This window comes from Nematolebias whitei, chromosome 9 (genome assembly GCF_014905685.2).
Source record: "Nematolebias whitei isolate Nwh7 chromosome 9, NemWhi1, whole genome shotgun sequence".
Classification (NCBI taxonomy): domain Eukaryota; kingdom Metazoa; phylum Chordata; class Actinopteri; order Cyprinodontiformes; family Rivulidae; genus Nematolebias; species Nematolebias whitei.
The window spans coordinates 16,268,603-16,284,773 of NC_056506.1; the positions used below are offsets into that span (position 1 = coordinate 16,268,603).

A 16,171-nucleotide genomic window follows, 5' to 3' on the forward strand; every position below is an offset into this window, starting at 1 on the left:
GCTGCTGATTATCCATGCTGCTGATTATCCATGCTGCTGATTATCCATGCTGCCGATTATCCATGCTGCTGATTTCTTACCCATAAGCTGCTATATTCATACCCATCTGCTCACAACAGACTCATATTCAGGCTGCTGTTTAATACACCGTATTATATTATTACTGTTTAGTGTACATCTTAGATCCTTGTATACTGTTTTTTATACACTGCCCTGCGAAAAAAAAAGTAGCTACCAAGAAAAAATGTCACACTAATATTTTGTTGGACCGCCTTTAGCTTTGATTACAGCATGCATTCTCTGGGTCATTCTCTGTTTCTGGATTATTGAACATGGACTTTGTTGTTCTCTGTGGCATTGTTTCGATAAGCTTCTGCAATGTCACAAGATCTATTTCCATCCAGTGTTGCATTAATTTTTCAACAAGATCTTGCATTGATGATGGCAGATACTGTCCATTGTGCAAAGCCTTCTCCAACAGACCTCAAACAGACCCCAAAGATTCTCATTGGGGTTAAGATCTGGACTCAGACTCATGCTCCCAGAAGCACTCTTTCACAATTCGAGCCCGATGAATCCTGGCCTTGTCATCTTGGAATATGCCCGTGCCATCAGGGAATAAAAAAATCCATTGATGGAATAACCTGATCATTCAGTATATTCAGGTAGTCAGCTGACCTCATTCTTTGAGCACATTCTGTTGCTGAACCTGGACCTGACCTGGGATCTTGAGTACATAATGTTGTTCCCACTCATGTACAACATGTGATGTGAATGACAATAAAGTCACCTTGAACCTTGATTTATATAAAACTTGTTTAAAGTTAAATTTAAAGTTTTATTAAAGTAAATTAAAACTAATTTAAAGTACATAAAAACAACATCCAGCCCTGAAATTGGTCCATTTAGTCAGGCTCTTGTTATTACATTAGTCACTGAACGGCGTTCACCTCAGCACTGCCTGAACTCAGGAGGTGTCACAACTTTTTACATCAACAAAACTAATTGTGCCAGTGTACTGTGAACATGCCTCTGAATCTGCAGGTTTGGACATGTCCAATGAAACTATTTCAATTAGTCTAACAAAGTTGACTCAGGTCCTCTGGACAGAGGACCTGAGTCAACTTTGTTAGATTTTTCTACCTGGATTATTGAGCATGCATCAGGAAATTTAAATTAGTGTTGAAACTTTATTCACAATTTAAGCACTTTTAAAACCTTAGAAATAGCTACTTTCAAATTCAATCATTTTTACAGATTTCAAGCACCCGTATGAATCCTGGATCTACAGAAGAGAGGATGTCTTCTGTGCCAATTTCACTTGACATGTCACGACAGAGGCTTTTATGGGTTGCATTCAGTTTATTATAGAAAGTTTGTGTTTTATCTAGTGAGACCTCATTAAACCCTTTACAGTAAGTTTTACTGGAAAAACTAAAGTGAAAATAATTCCATGGTTTGCATAAATGTTTAAATTTTTTCTAAGAAATTAAAGAGGAGGACAAAAAAGAACCAGGTTTTGTGATATCTAGTAACTGGAGTGCTCCTTTACACTAGAGATGGGCAGTGATTTTCAAAAATTCAAAGAGTTATTAAAGAGAAGACTTTATTTATCCAACAAATGGGAAAGTCTCACAGGAGCATTAAAACATTCAAATTTGCTGTTTGATAAGCCTGAAAGCTAGTAGCAACATGCTGCTAACACTACTGTGACAAGAGAAACGCAACTAGGTCTTTTCCACCCGTCTCACCTGTTTCTTTTCTACTTCTGCATGTTTTAAACACATTTAAAAGCCACAATAGCGATCAAAATATGCAATTTTTCAATGTTTATTTGAATTTTTATGTTTCCAACAGTTTGTGCATTACTAAAAGATGGGTTGGAGTAAGTCTAGGGCTCTGTAAGACTTGTGTTAGAAAACAGCAAATATTCCTCGCCTTTGTTTACAACTACATTCAGCTATCAGTTACAATGAGTGACAAGAATTCTCCTGTTAGTTTAGAATACCTCAGGACAGCTCATTTGCATTTGATCTCAGCACCAACTCGTACAATCAACGCCCTCCATTGCTCAAGTTCCTCTTTCAGAATAACTACAGTACTTCTGTTGACTCCTGTCCTCACAGCCTTTAGTCGTCTCTTTTCAGAAGAAAACAATCATTTTACCTTTCGACCTGACGTCTCTGACGTCCATTGTTCTCCCTCTGACTCAAGTGGGGATAATTTTACCAACTCAGTACCGTGAGCATGTCTGAAGTGTACTTATTAATGTCCAAATACTTCTTTAAAAGTCTTCAGATGATCCAAAATGCTGCAGCCACAGTCTTAACTGGAGTTACTGGGAGAGATCATATCTCTCCAGTTTTAGCTTCTCTCCATTGGCTCCCTGTCAAATCCAGAATATAATTCAAAATCTTACTTCTAACCTACAAAGCTCTCAACAACCTAGCTCCATCTTATATTACAGATCTTATTGTTCCATATTTTCCTAACAGAGCTCTTCGCTCTCAGACTGCAGGTTTACTTGTGGTTCCTAGAGTTTCCAAAAGCAGAATGGGAGGAAGATCTTTCAGTTATCAGGCTCCTCTCTTGTGGAACCAACTTCCAGTTTCTGTTTGTAAGGCTGACACATTGTCCAGTTTTAAGACTGGGATTAAGACTTTCCTTTTTGATAAATCCTATAGTTAGGGTCGACTTGTTCTGCTTAAACTACTAGAAGACAAATTGACCTAATTTCATTAAATGAATTGTTAAAATTTAATAGTTTTCATTTGATACTATTTCTATATTAACATGTGATTCTTGTCCTGCCATTGTGTATCTGTTCCTCTCAAACCCAGCCGGTCGAAGCAGATGTCCGCTTGTTCTGAGTCTGGTTCTGCTAAAGGTTTCTTCCTCATGAGGGAGTTGTTTCTTTCCACTGTCGCCTTCATGCTTCCTCAAGATGAGAGTTCTGTGATGGAGTTAAACTCAAAGCAGTCTGCTCCTCAGATAAATAATGTTCAATTATTATTTTTATATTTGAATGTTCTTGTTCACTGCCCTGAGATGACTTCTGTTGTGACTTGGAGCTATAGAAATAAACTGAAATGAATTGAATTAATGATCGAATGTACACAAATGACTCATAGTTATAAGCAAGAAATCATAATTCTGCTGATTTCATTCAATTATTTCAAATTATGCAGCAGCTTTTTCCATCATAAATGATACACATTTACAAAAAATTCCAATTAAGAACTTTTTGAAAAATCCCACATTTCCACAACTATCACGGTTGTATAGATGTTTATAGCTAAATAAATATTTTTTTATCAGATGATCTCATGTCGTATAAAATTATTAAATACAAATTTATGATGTGAGAAGTGTAGGCAAATTTCAAAGAACAATTTGTAGAGCGAGTCTCCATTATTAAACCTAAAACAGTTGTATTTGTTGAGCGATGTCACTGTATTCCTGCAATAGAAGAATTGCCCACGCTTTGTCAAGAAAATAAATTGTTTAAAGACATTTCTCCTGTAGGTTCCAGCCTTTAAAATATTTTACTGTTGGATAATAAAGACGTCTTGTTGGAGGATAACCATGTGTTCAATTTTAGACTGTAGCACCTAATATCAGCTCAGAGCTGGCTGCACAGATCTGATTAATTTCCAAACGTAGTTCTGAAAATGTCTGAGAAAAAACCCTGTAGCCTGTTGCCAAACCCTAGTTTACACACCTCACCACAAGGTCGTACCATCAAGACGACCTCAGGGCTCGTGAATTTGAGAATAACTAATCTAGGCAAACAAGCTTTAACAGAGCATTTCTTCAGAAACAGCTCTCCACTCCTTCATTTTACACTTTTCCCCACTCCAGATTAAAACTACCAAACAGAAGAGCACAAAATGCCAAGTCAATGCACCTGTGGCAAGTGGTAGAGGTGAAAGTGGGCGTGACAGGGTGGGCGATGGGGTCCCAACCGCCAAACTCCTCCTCTTGTTGTTCCGGGAACTGCGAGGAGGGAAACAAAGAAAAGCATTTGGATGTGTGAAATTTTTACAAAGGTGATCAGACAGAAGCGCACGCTGCTCACAATTCTGTTATCAGAGCAGTAAAATGAAACGGTCAACCTATGAACTCAAGTGGATGACTGTGAGGAGGAAAATATTGACAACATTGAGCGCGCATACCTGCATAACAACAAACACGCACTTGTAAAATCATACTTATGTTTGATCTTTTCTTTGGCCATAATTAACATAGTTCAGATTAGAGAAAAGTTTTTGAAAACATGAATAAAAACAAAAATAAACTGACAACAATTCACTGAACTGAAATTAACTGTTCAGTCCCTTTACAAGCGGTGTGAGAGTTTGGTTCTCATTGCTGGCAGTAAGTCGGACCCCTTCATGGCGGGAGTTGGACTCCACCAGGGCTGCCCGTTGTCACGGATTCTGTTCATAACTTTTATGGACAGAATTTCTCGGTGCAGCCAGGGGGCGGAGGGAGTCCGGTTCGGTGGCCTCAGGATTCCATCTCTGCTCTTTGCAGATGATGTGGTCCTGTTGGTGTCATTGTGCCGTGATCTTCAGCTCTCACTGGAGCGGTTCGCAGCCGAGTGTGAAGCAACTGGGATGAGAATCAGCACCTCTAAATCTGAAGCCATGGTCCTCAACCAGAAAAGGGTGGATTGCTCTCTTCAGGTCGAGGGTGAGGTTCTGCCTCAAGTGGAGGAGTTCAAGTATCTCGGGATTTTGTTCACGAGTGAGGGAAGAATGGAGCGTGAGGTTGACAGACGGATTGGTGCAGCATCTGCAGTATTGCAGATTCTGTACCGGTCCATTGTGGTGAAGAGAGAGCTGAACTGTAAAGCAAAGCTCTCAATTTACCAGTCTACGTTCCTACCCTCACCTGTGGTCATGAGATCTGGGTAGTGACCGAAAGAATGAGATCGCGGATACAAGCAGTTGAAATGAGTTTTCTCCGCAGGGTAGCTGGACTCTCCCTGAGAGACAAGGTGAGAAGTTCAGTTATCCGGGAGAGACTGAGTAGAACAGCCACTCCTTCACGTCAAGAGGAGCCAGTTGAGGTGGTTTGGGCATGTCCAACTGAGAGTAGACCCCAGGGAAGACCCAGGACACGCTGGAGAGACTACGTCTCTCAGTTGGTCTGGGAACGCCTTGGAATCCTCCCAGAAAAGCTGGAAAAGATGCTGTGGAAAGAGATGTCTGGACCTCCCTGCTCAAGCTGCTGCCCCCGCGACCCGACGTCGGAATAAGCGGAAGATAATGGATGAAATTAACTGATCCTTTCAGCATAACTTACTAGAGCAGTAAATAATGATTATTTTGATAGTGGACTTCTTCATCTCTTCTTTTTTCAGCTTTCTCCTCTTCAGGGTCTCAACAGTGAGTCGTCCTTCTCCATCTCTGTCCTCACTCCAACTACCTCCATGTCCTCTCTAATTGCATCCACACATCTCCTCTTTGTCTTTTTCCTGGCAGCTGCATTTCTAACATCCTTCTACCAATATACCCACTGTCCCTCCTCTGGACATGTCCAAACCACTGTCCCTCCTCTGGACATGTTCAAGCCACTGTCCCTCCTCTGGACATGACCAAGCCACTGTCCCTCCTCTGGACATGTCCAAGCCACTGTCCCTCCTCTGGACATGTCCAAACCACTGTCCCTCCTCTGGACATGTCCAAGCCACTGTCCCTCCTCTGGACATGCCCAAACCACTGTTCCTCCTCTGGACATGTCCAAACCATCTCAGTCTGGTTTCTCTAACTTTATCTCCCAGTTGTTCAACCTGTGCTGCACCTCTGATGATCTCATTCTTATCCATCCTTGTCACTCCTAAGGAGAACCTCAACATCTTTATTTCTGCTACTTCCAGTTCTGTCTCCTGTCTTTTGGTCCATGTCTCTGTCTCCAGACCATACAACATAGCTGGTCTCACCTCTGTCTTGTAAACTTTTCCTTTGACCTTTGCTGACACTCTTTTGTCACAAATCCTGTCTGCACACTCTTTTTCACCTAGGGCTGGATGATATGGCCAAAACTTTTATCATAATATATTCCTCAACTTCGGTCGATAACGATATAATTCAATAATGACATAAACAATATAAAAGCCTCTGAAAAACTACAAACTATACAAAGAAATTAATGTTCACCTTTTATTTGTATTTAGCCTTCAAAAAAATTGAAATCACCATCAAATAAACAAAATTCTCAAATTTGTCAATATTAACAGTTTTAACTTTAAACAACTTTAAAATTGACAGCATTGAAATTCATAGTTAATGATATAAAAGTTTTGGGTGTCGTTATTGATGAGAAGCTAACATGGAAATCTCATGTAAAATACTTAATAAAAATAGCAAAATCAATTGCATTACTGTATAAAGAAAGAGTTTTTAAATGACAAACCTTTGTATATATTGTATAATGTAATGACTGTTCCATATTTAATCTATTGTATTGAAGTTTGGGGAAAAGCATGCAAAACAATTACAAATCCTATTTTTATTTTACAAAAAAGAGCTTTAAGAATTTTAAAAAGTTAAATCTGGTCCTCTGGACACTCAAAAAACAAACAAACAAAGCAAAACAACAACAAAAAAAGTAGAAACGTTTTGTCTCTCATCCAAGAGACTTCTTCAGTCTGAGGTGCTGTTTTCAGCTCAGTCTCTTAAATAGCACCTTCTCAGAGTAGATCAACCAGTTTTGCTACTGACAACCAAAACCAGCTGCTCACATGCTCAAGAAGGACCATCAGCATAACAATGGATCATTAGCACACTGATGGCTGTTTACTACTCACAGAGGGCTGAGTGATACTAGCAATCACAGCATTGTAATAGGGGGACAGTTGAACCCGGAGGCCTCCACCCCTGTTTAATGATGGACGGTTTCTTTTCACAAAGATGGCCTCCTTTACTCCTCTCTCAAACCATCGTTCCTCTCTGTCCAGGATGTGAACATCTTCATCCCTGATAGAGTGACCGCTGGCCTGGAGATGAGTGTAGACCGCAGAGTCCTGGCCTGATGATGTTGATCTTCTGTGCTGGACCATCCTTTTGGCCAGTGGCTGTTTAGTTTCCCCGATGTAAGACTGATCACCCTCCTGACACTGAACAGCATACACAACATTACTCGGTTTGTGCCGGGGGACTGGATCTCTGGGATGAACCAGTCTTTGCCGTAATGTATTTTGGGGTTTAAAAGCCACTGGGACGTTATGTTTAGAAAATAAACGTCTCAGTTTCTCTGATACTCCCTCAATATATGGAATGACCACTGGTCTTGTTCTGGGTTCCTCCTTTTCACCTGATGGCTGACTGGAGTCCTGTTTGGGTTTCTTCTCTGCTTTCAGGAAGGCCCAGTTAGGATATCCACATTGCTCTAGAGCCTGTCTTGTGTAGGATTTCTCCTTCTGCCTGGCTCCTGAGTTAGTATGAAGTGCTATGGTCACCCAACAAATATATTATTTCATCAGTTGAAATTATTAAAATTTTATAATTTGGTTAAATATAGTATTTTACAAGTCATGTAAAAAGATCATAAAAATATTACAATTAAAATTTGTTTTTTAAAAAAGAGTCAATATAACCTTAAGGGAATGGAAATGTTAGTAAAACCTCCATTTAGAACTAGTGTGAAGGAGCTGTATTGTAATTCAGGGAATAGGATTGTGGAATTGTCTAGATATCACCATAATTTTTTTAAAACAATTTATATGTTTAAAAAGATGATTAAGTTAAAGTTGTTGGGAAGGTATAGTGCCAGGTGAAGGATACCTGAAGTTTTTTTGTTTTCAGTTTGGAGATTGTTTAAGTGAAGGTTGTTTGTAGTTATTTTGTATTTTTTAAATAAGGGGCACATAAGAATTTTTTTCTTCTTTCTGCACCATCTTCATTCAATGTTTTGTTCTTTCTGATGAATTTGTTTTATTTTAAATGAATGAATAAATGAATAAAATAAAAAAAATCCATGCAGCGCTGAGGGTGTTTCAGGGACACATTGGCTCAAACTTTTATTGTGCTTCATCTTCTGACTCAGCATATTGTATCGAGTGGAACAAGTTAGATATTCCCACCGCCAGTTAGAATGACTCTCCGTCACAATTTGCAGTACACTGAAACCTGCAGCTTATCGGATCTTAGATAGCCAAACAACTTCCACGCCACCAAATTAGTCTTTCCTCTATTATCAGTTATGTCATCTGCTTTCTCTTCGCTTGTGAAAGCTTGAGTCACACTCTGACGGTCATTTTGAAGCTAAACTTAACGCTTGTTGAATCAATCAACCTTTATTTATACAAGTAAATCCCATTGAGCCTCGAGGACTCATTTACAAGAGAGACCTGATTTCAACAAAGAAAGATGACAACAATGGAACACAGCAACAACAATAAACAGTTATAAAAAAGCATACTACAGTTTTTTTTTTTTTTTTTTAAACAAATAGGATGGCTAAAAGGAAAATGTAGCAAAAAAAAACAGGATGGATAAAAGGAAAAATTAAAAAAAAAAAAAAAAGCTAGATTCCAAGACAAATGTAGAAAACTAACAACAGGAACATGTCAGCATTGGACCCTGCCAGGTGTCCAACAGATTCTTAAAGACACTTAGAGAGGTCAAGGTCGAGAGCTTCAAATCTTTTTGTAAGATGTTCCAGGAAACAGGAGCGGAGTAGGAGAAGGCCCTTTTGCCTAGTTCAGTTCTCACTGAGGGAACACTGCAGGTAATAATGTCCTGAGAGCGCACTCCGTAGCTGCACTCACACAGAGACATGTAGGAGGAGATATATGAAGGCAACAGACCAAGAAGTGATTTAAAGATGAAAATGTACCAGTGAGAGAGTCTGCGTGAAGTTAATGATGTCCAGTTAACCAGTGAATACAGGGTGCAGTGGTGGGTACAATAATCACAGCCAGTTATGAATCTTAGTGCACCATGATAGACAGCATCCAACATCTGCAGGGTTCTTGTAGGAGCGTTCATGTAAATAATATCACCAAAATCAATTGAGGGAAGGAAAGTCACAGATACAAGACGTTTCCTAGCATTCAGGGTTAGACAGGATCTGTTTCTGAAAAAGAAACCCAGTTTAACTTTCAGTTTCTTTATCAAGTTTTCCACATGGAGCTTAAAAGAGAGATGTGAGTCGACCAAGATACCCAAATATTTATAAGAATCAACAAACTCAATGGGGACACCATTTGAGGATAAAATCGGAGGAAGAACTGATGGGACCAACTTCCTATTTGAAAAAAGCATCCCTTTGGTTTTGTCGGCATTTAGGACAAGTTTGAGGCGAAACAAATCAGTCTGGATGATGTTGAATGCAGATTTCAAAAGCTGGAAAGCCTTAGCAACAGTTTTAGCTCGACAATAAACAACTGTGTCGTCAGCATAGAAATGTATGGATGCATTAGGGATGTTTTTACCTACATTATGTATGTAGATTGTAAAGAGGGTGGGTCCTAAGACTGAGCCTTGTGGTACACCATTGTTGACTGTTAAATAACTGGAGGAAGTACCATTATGTTGAACACATTGTCTCCGGTCTGAATGATAGTTAGAGAACCAACCAATAGTGTGTTCTGAGAAACCGATTTCTGAGAGTTTATGACACAAGATGACACATGAGCAGCCAGCCTTAAGAAATAAGGTGGAAGTTCATCTGGACCTGCAGATTTTTTAGGATCAAGATCTTTTAACAGTTTATTGACCTCACTGACTGAGAATGGAGAAAAAGAGAAGCTGTGATTAACTGAGGATTGACTTGTAGGAGGGATTTGATTTGTAGAAGTTTGGTTATTAGGGGAAGTGGCTGATCTTCCATTAGTAACTGTGTCAAATGAACCAGAAGCAACAAAATGTTTGTTGAGACAGTTCAGGATCTCGTGCTTATTTGACACAGGAACAGAGTTAATGAGAAGTTGTGATGGGAGGTCAGATGATTGGGGGGTGCCTGAGAGAGATTTAATGGTTTTCCAGAATCTGTTGGGGTCATTTAGATTTTTGGAGGTCTGAGATAAGAAATAGTTGCGTTTTGCTGCTTTGACAGCAGTTGTACATTTATTCCTCATCTGTCGAAAACTCAACCAATCAGTGTCTGAGTCAGATTTTCTCGCTGCGGCCCAAAGATGATCTCTCCTGTGCAGGAGGTCAGCTAGCTCTGGAGTAAACCAGGGGCTGTCTCGTCCCTTTATTCTGAACTGACGAAAAGGAGCATGTATGTTCAGGAAATAAATGAAATTATTATGGAAATAGTTCCAAGCAGAGTTCACGTCATCAGATAACAGAATATGATGCCAGTCAAAGTGAGACAGATCCCAGAGGAATGACTGTTCACAAAAATGTTTCAGATCCCTTTTTTTAATTAATCTGGGCTTAGAAGGTGGAAGTTTAATATTTCTTAAAGCCGCTGTCACACAGTGATCACTCAAAAGATCAGCAATTACACCTGTACCAGGGAATTTGTGAGGCATATTAGTTAGAAACAGGTCTAAGATGGAGGAATTCTCAGGATGGCTTTTATTTAATCTAGTGGGGGAGTCGATCAGTTGGGTTAAATTAAAAGACAAGCAACATTCCTTGAATTTGTCACAGAGGGGGGTCGACTTACACCAATCAATGTTGAGATCTCCAGCCAAAAAGACCTCTGTGAATTTTAAATTACCAAGGAATTCCATCATGGCATTTAATGCCTCAGGAGAAGCTGAGGGTGGTCGATAGCAGCAGACTACAGTTAAGATCTGGCCTCCATTCAAGGTGATGTTTACAGATAAGGCTTCAAACTGATTTGGAATTGTTTTGGAAGACACAAGACTTGAAACCAGAGAATCTCTAATGTAAATAATGACTCCACCCCCCCTTTTTTGACGATCACAGCGGTAGATGTTAAATCCATTGATTGCCACGTCATTATTCATTACAGATTTGTTCAGCCAAGATTCAGAAATAAAGATAACATCAGCCCCAGAAGAACTGATCAGGATTTTCACAGCATCAAGTTTTTTCAGAAGGCTACGAGCATTTACATGCAGAAAATGAAGCCCAGAGGCATTTTTAAAGTCATTTGGTGTGCTGTAATTAGTGGGGGGTCCAGGGTTGGGCTGAATCCCTGAGAGCAGTAACAACATTATTATCAGACATTTTCTTGAGTTTTTTGTGACTGATGTGTAATTACAGGAGTTAACAGTGTGACAATTAGCCCCCATAATCGAACCATGAGAAACATTAATGAAGACGTGATCATTCAGAACCTAAAAACAGTGAAAGTTGCAGTGATGGACAGATTCAGGTGTATTAACAAGATTCAGTGACTCCAGATAATCTGGGAACTGAAAATAGTGACAGTAATATGAATGATGCAGAAAAGTTTCAGACCATAAAACGTGACAGTTCAAATGGGCAAACAAACCCGACGAGTTGGGCCAACTGCAGTTTGAGTTGGGCTGAGGGGGGCTCCGGCCCCCCCAGTGAAGAAGGATGGATGCTCCCATGGGAAACAGAAGCTGGGTCCAGAATCAACAGGCCGAAACAGAAACAGATAATTCGCAGCAAATAGCAGAGCGAGCTGCCAGAAAATCCTCCTGAAGTGAAAGGCATGGTCCAAGCTCGTTTCAGGTCAACAGGGGCCAACAGCGTGAACCGGAATAAAATTAATTATTATCCAGGTGATTTTGGATGGAGGCCTGCAGCAGCTCCGATACAAACTTCGAACTTCACTCGAGCACCACGCAGCCCTGCTCCTTCACGCTGCTCCTCCACGCTGCTCCTCCACGCTGCTCCTCCACACTGCTCCTCCACGCTGCTCCTCCGCTTCTCAGCACCCGACAGCACGGGGCACCCCGGTGAAAAGCGAAACTGACCGGAGAGGCTGAGGCTGAGTTCGGCAACTGGTCCAGTTCTGCTCCAGTTCGGCTCCAGCGCTCCAAGCACGAGAGACGAAGAGGCTGAAGATATCCCTGGCCCGGTTCTGCTCCGGTCCGGCGGCCCGGTCTGGCAGCGCGATTCTGCTCCGGTCCGGCGGCCCGGTCTGGCAGCGCGGTTCTACTCCGGTCCGGCGGCCCGATCTGGCAGCGCGGTTCTACTCCGGTCCGGCGGCCCGGTCTGGCAGCGCGGTTCTGCTCCGGTCCGGCGGCCCGGTCTGGCGGCGCGGTTCTATTCCGGTCCAGCGGCCCAGTCTGGCGGCGCGGTTCTGCTCCGGTCCGGCGGCCCAGTCTGGCAGCGCGGTTCTGCTCCGGTCCAGTGGCCCAGTCCGGCGGTGCGGTTCTGCTCCGGTCCGGCAGCGCTTCAAAGCACCGGAGCGTCTCCTCCAGGTGAACACAGCGACTCCACGGAGGTGGACAGTCTTTCAGTAAAAGTAACGGGCTGCTCAATGAAGTTGAGACCGGCTCTATAGAAGACGAATTCTCCACAGTCACCTCGGTTCGGTTCTGGTCCAATTCGAGGGACACAGGTACACTTCCCCCACACCTATGGAGACACCACGAGGGCCAGTCCAGCAAAAAACGAGCGAAATACCACCCGGCGATATTTGTCGGAACCAGGTAGAACCACAAAGGTCCAGATAAAAGTTTGTTGAGGTCCAGAGAGAGAGAGAAAAAACACCGGACCTTCGTGCGTCGACTCCCCAGCTCGAGGGGTCACCTGGCCGGCAGGGTGCGCTCAGAGTGACCGATAGGGGGAAGCGGCCAATCGGTCCTGGGCCAAAATATTTTTTGAACGGTCCCGTCCGGCTCTCTGAGTCACTGAACACCGAATTCGGTTGGAAGGAGGACCAACTTTAGTCCGGTTCGAAAAACGGGTCAGTTTGATGATAAAAGACTGCAGAGAAGCCGGAGGGAGCTGCTGTCCATCAGCTCGCCGGAAGTGAAATGGATGAAGATTAGCTTAGTCTGCTAACGCTAACACCTTCTGGACTCGAGCTCTGCGTAATATCTACGTCACCACGCACTTACGTAGTTGTGGCGCAGCTTTTTCTGTTCAGGGTGAAACTGAAGCGGCCGCTTCAACCAGAACAGAAAAAGAAATGCGTCAGTGAAACGCTGTTATCCTATCGAAAATATGCTTAAAACTCATATCATCGTTATTGAATAAAAGTATCTCACGAGATAGATGGATAGAATTATTGTCCAGCACTATTTTCATGTCTTTACCACATTCCCCATTTTCTTGGACAGTGGACCCCAAGTCCTTGAAGTCCTGCACCTTTGTGACCTCTGCTCCTTGTAGCCTCACTGTTCCACCTCCTCCCTCTCATTTATACACATGTATTCTGTCTTACTATGGCTGACTTTCATTCCTCTTCTTTCAAGTGCATTTCCTCCACCTCTCCAAATTCTCTTTCTCCTGTTCCCCGTTCTCACCACAGATTACAATGTCATCTGCAAACATCATAGTCCACGGTAGGAATGTGCGATATGGCATAAAATTCTTATATGATATGTATTGAGAAGGGTGGCGATAACGATATATATCACGATATGTTTTTGGTATAAAACTTGCAATAGGAATGAAAAAAAAGCATAGGGTGTCCTTTTCCCATCATTTATTTTGAATTAAGAAAATTTCACTACTAGGTCCAAAGAGTTTTTAAATAATAAACAAATCAAGTATTAGGCTTCTTTCTTGTAGTGCAAAACTGTGCAAAATATATCAAATGTAGTTTAAGCCATATGTTTTAAACAAAAGAATATGTTGTTAACTCTTAACAGTTTCCAGTCTTCTCACTTAAGAAATGAACAACAGAGCAGCATTTTACACTGAAACACTTCACCCTCCAACCCTCTATTTGGCGTCTCCTTCCGCTTTAATGGAGAGCGGACACAAAATGAGTCTGTGGCTTTGACCAGAGGGTCTCACAGTAAAATCACACAACACAGCATTCATTTCACAGATCCAAGAGCAGGTTTCTCTAAAGATGACCAAAGCTTACTTTAACTTTCGATGGAAAAAAAAAAAAAAAAAACTTTCGACGGAACACAGCGTTTTGCGCATGTGTCTGAATACGGCAACACTAAGGCAAGCCAGCCGTAGTTAGCTTGTAGCTTCGCTACTTAGCTCTCGAAGAAAAGACTTAAACACCACTTATGCAGTTTTCAACAAAAAAAAAGTAATGACTAAATCTGACAACTCTGATTTTACATCAGACACAGCACTACTGCGGTTAGCCGGTAGAAGACAGATCTCTATCGTAGGCTAAATTTCTATCGTTTCTACCGTGTACCGTATATATTGCGCATTTCTAGTCCACGGGGATTCCTGCCTGACCTCATCTGTTAGTCGGTCCATCACCAGATCAAACAAGCTGATCCTTGATGTAATCCCACCTCTACCTTGAAGCTATCTGTCACTCCTACAGCACATCTCACCTTTGTCATGCTGTCCTCATACATGTCCTGTACCAGTCTAACATACTTCCCTGCTACTCCAGATTTCTTCATGCAATACCACACCTACTCCCTTGACACTCTGTCATATGCTTTTTCTAAATACACAAAGACACAATGGAGTTTTTTCTGACCCTCTCTGTACTTCTCCATCAGCATTTTCAAAGAAAAAATGGTGTCTGTGGGGCTCTTTCTTGGCATGAAACCATACTGCTGCTCACAGTCACCTTCACAGTCACCTCTTAGGACTCTTGTGAAGCTAGCTACATGCTAGCTTCCACAACTCTCTCCCAACTCTTTATTGTGTGACTCATTAACTTAATTCCCCTGTAGCTGCCACTGTCTGTATATCACCCTTGTCCTTAAAATGAGCACTAACACACTTCTCCTCCATTCCTTTAGCTTAGTTCAGCTTTATGACTAACTCCACACTCTGTTCTTTGAATTAAGAAACTCCTTGGATGTAGGGCTGAGTACCAAACCGAGGTTCTTAAATAGCACCCACTGAACTGCACCGGTCAGTGTATGGATTGAAACATCACTCTTTTTTCAGTGTCACGTTTCGGTATTGGCTGTTATGCCCCTTTTCCACCGTCACGGCGCGGGTCGGATATTTACGGCTTGAAGCGCGTTTGAGGTCTTTCCACTGTTCCTGTGACCGGCTCGCCTCGCTAAATTCTGGCCCGGCTTCTCAAGGGGTCCGAGCGAGCCGCGCCGTGACGTCAGAAACACTGTCGGTCACTGATTGGTCGGGGGGAGGAGTCTGTGGAGTCTTTCCAAACAACCCGATCCACCATTTTTTTCCTCTACCGCTTGCCATTAGCGATAACACGAGGAGCGTATCTTTTAGTATTTTGAAGCTATACAACAACAATAATATCAAAGCCGTGGTCAAATGCAGAAGTGCAGGTGTTGTTGTGCTTGGTGGCCGACGAAAAAAGTCAAAGCGAGCTAGATGGAGGATTGGAGGGTGGTTTGGACACGACTACTGCTCTACTTGAACCATTTATAGAAGATGGTGAGTGTTTTCTAACTTTAAACATATTTTAAATTACTCATCCCATCGGTTCTGAACATATTTTTAACTAACAAAAGAGGCTGACGCCATAATAGGACAACGTCGGTGCTACGATGCTAAGCTAATTTGCATAAATGCTAACTGTCCTCCGGTCCCGTTTCTCACTGTATTTTATCCAGAACGTATTTCAGCGCGTGATGGTTCATCTCTAAACTCCACATTAAACCCTCCAAGCCTCCCGGCTCCTGCTTCTGCTCCATCAGAGGAGTTTACACCTGACAGAGCTCCATCAGTGGAGTCTACACCTGACAGAGCTCCATCACAGCCCAGCTGCGCCTCACAGAGCAGCACAACGCTGCAGCTTCTGTGCTCGGTAAGAACATATACATGTTCCACATCACTTTATTTGTGCTGATAAGGACTTGATTTATTTTATTTTTAAAGTAAAAAACTAAAATGTTGAATAAATACTGAATTGGGATGAAATTATGTACTTTGTACACAGGGTCCCAGTTACAGACAACAAAATGTAAAAGAAAAACAGTAATAAGATCTAAGATATGAATTAAGAAAAATATCAACTAAAAAACATCTACTAATAAAACACTAAGCACTAATAGCAGTAAACAATCAAAACAATATGTCAAACAGCAACATGAACTAGAGTTTGTGCAGCCTCATGAATATATAACACTGTGAAGAATCACATCATGTTGCTGCTGATCAGTTTCATGTTGCTGCTGATCAGTTTCATG

General features: G+C 41.7%; 1 protein-coding gene across 1 annotated transcript in view; it reads right to left on the bottom strand.

The window, feature by feature from the left end:
• Window positions 1-16,171, bottom strand: part of mast3a (microtubule associated serine/threonine kinase 3a) — a gene marked incomplete in the record, with an annotated part of 96,603 nt that overhangs the window by 71,034 nt on the left and 9,398 nt on the right. The window contains 1 exon segment of the mRNA XM_037682014.1: window positions 3,908-3,996. Within this exon segment, the coding sequence (XP_037537942.1) occupies window positions 3,908-3,996 (89 nt within the window).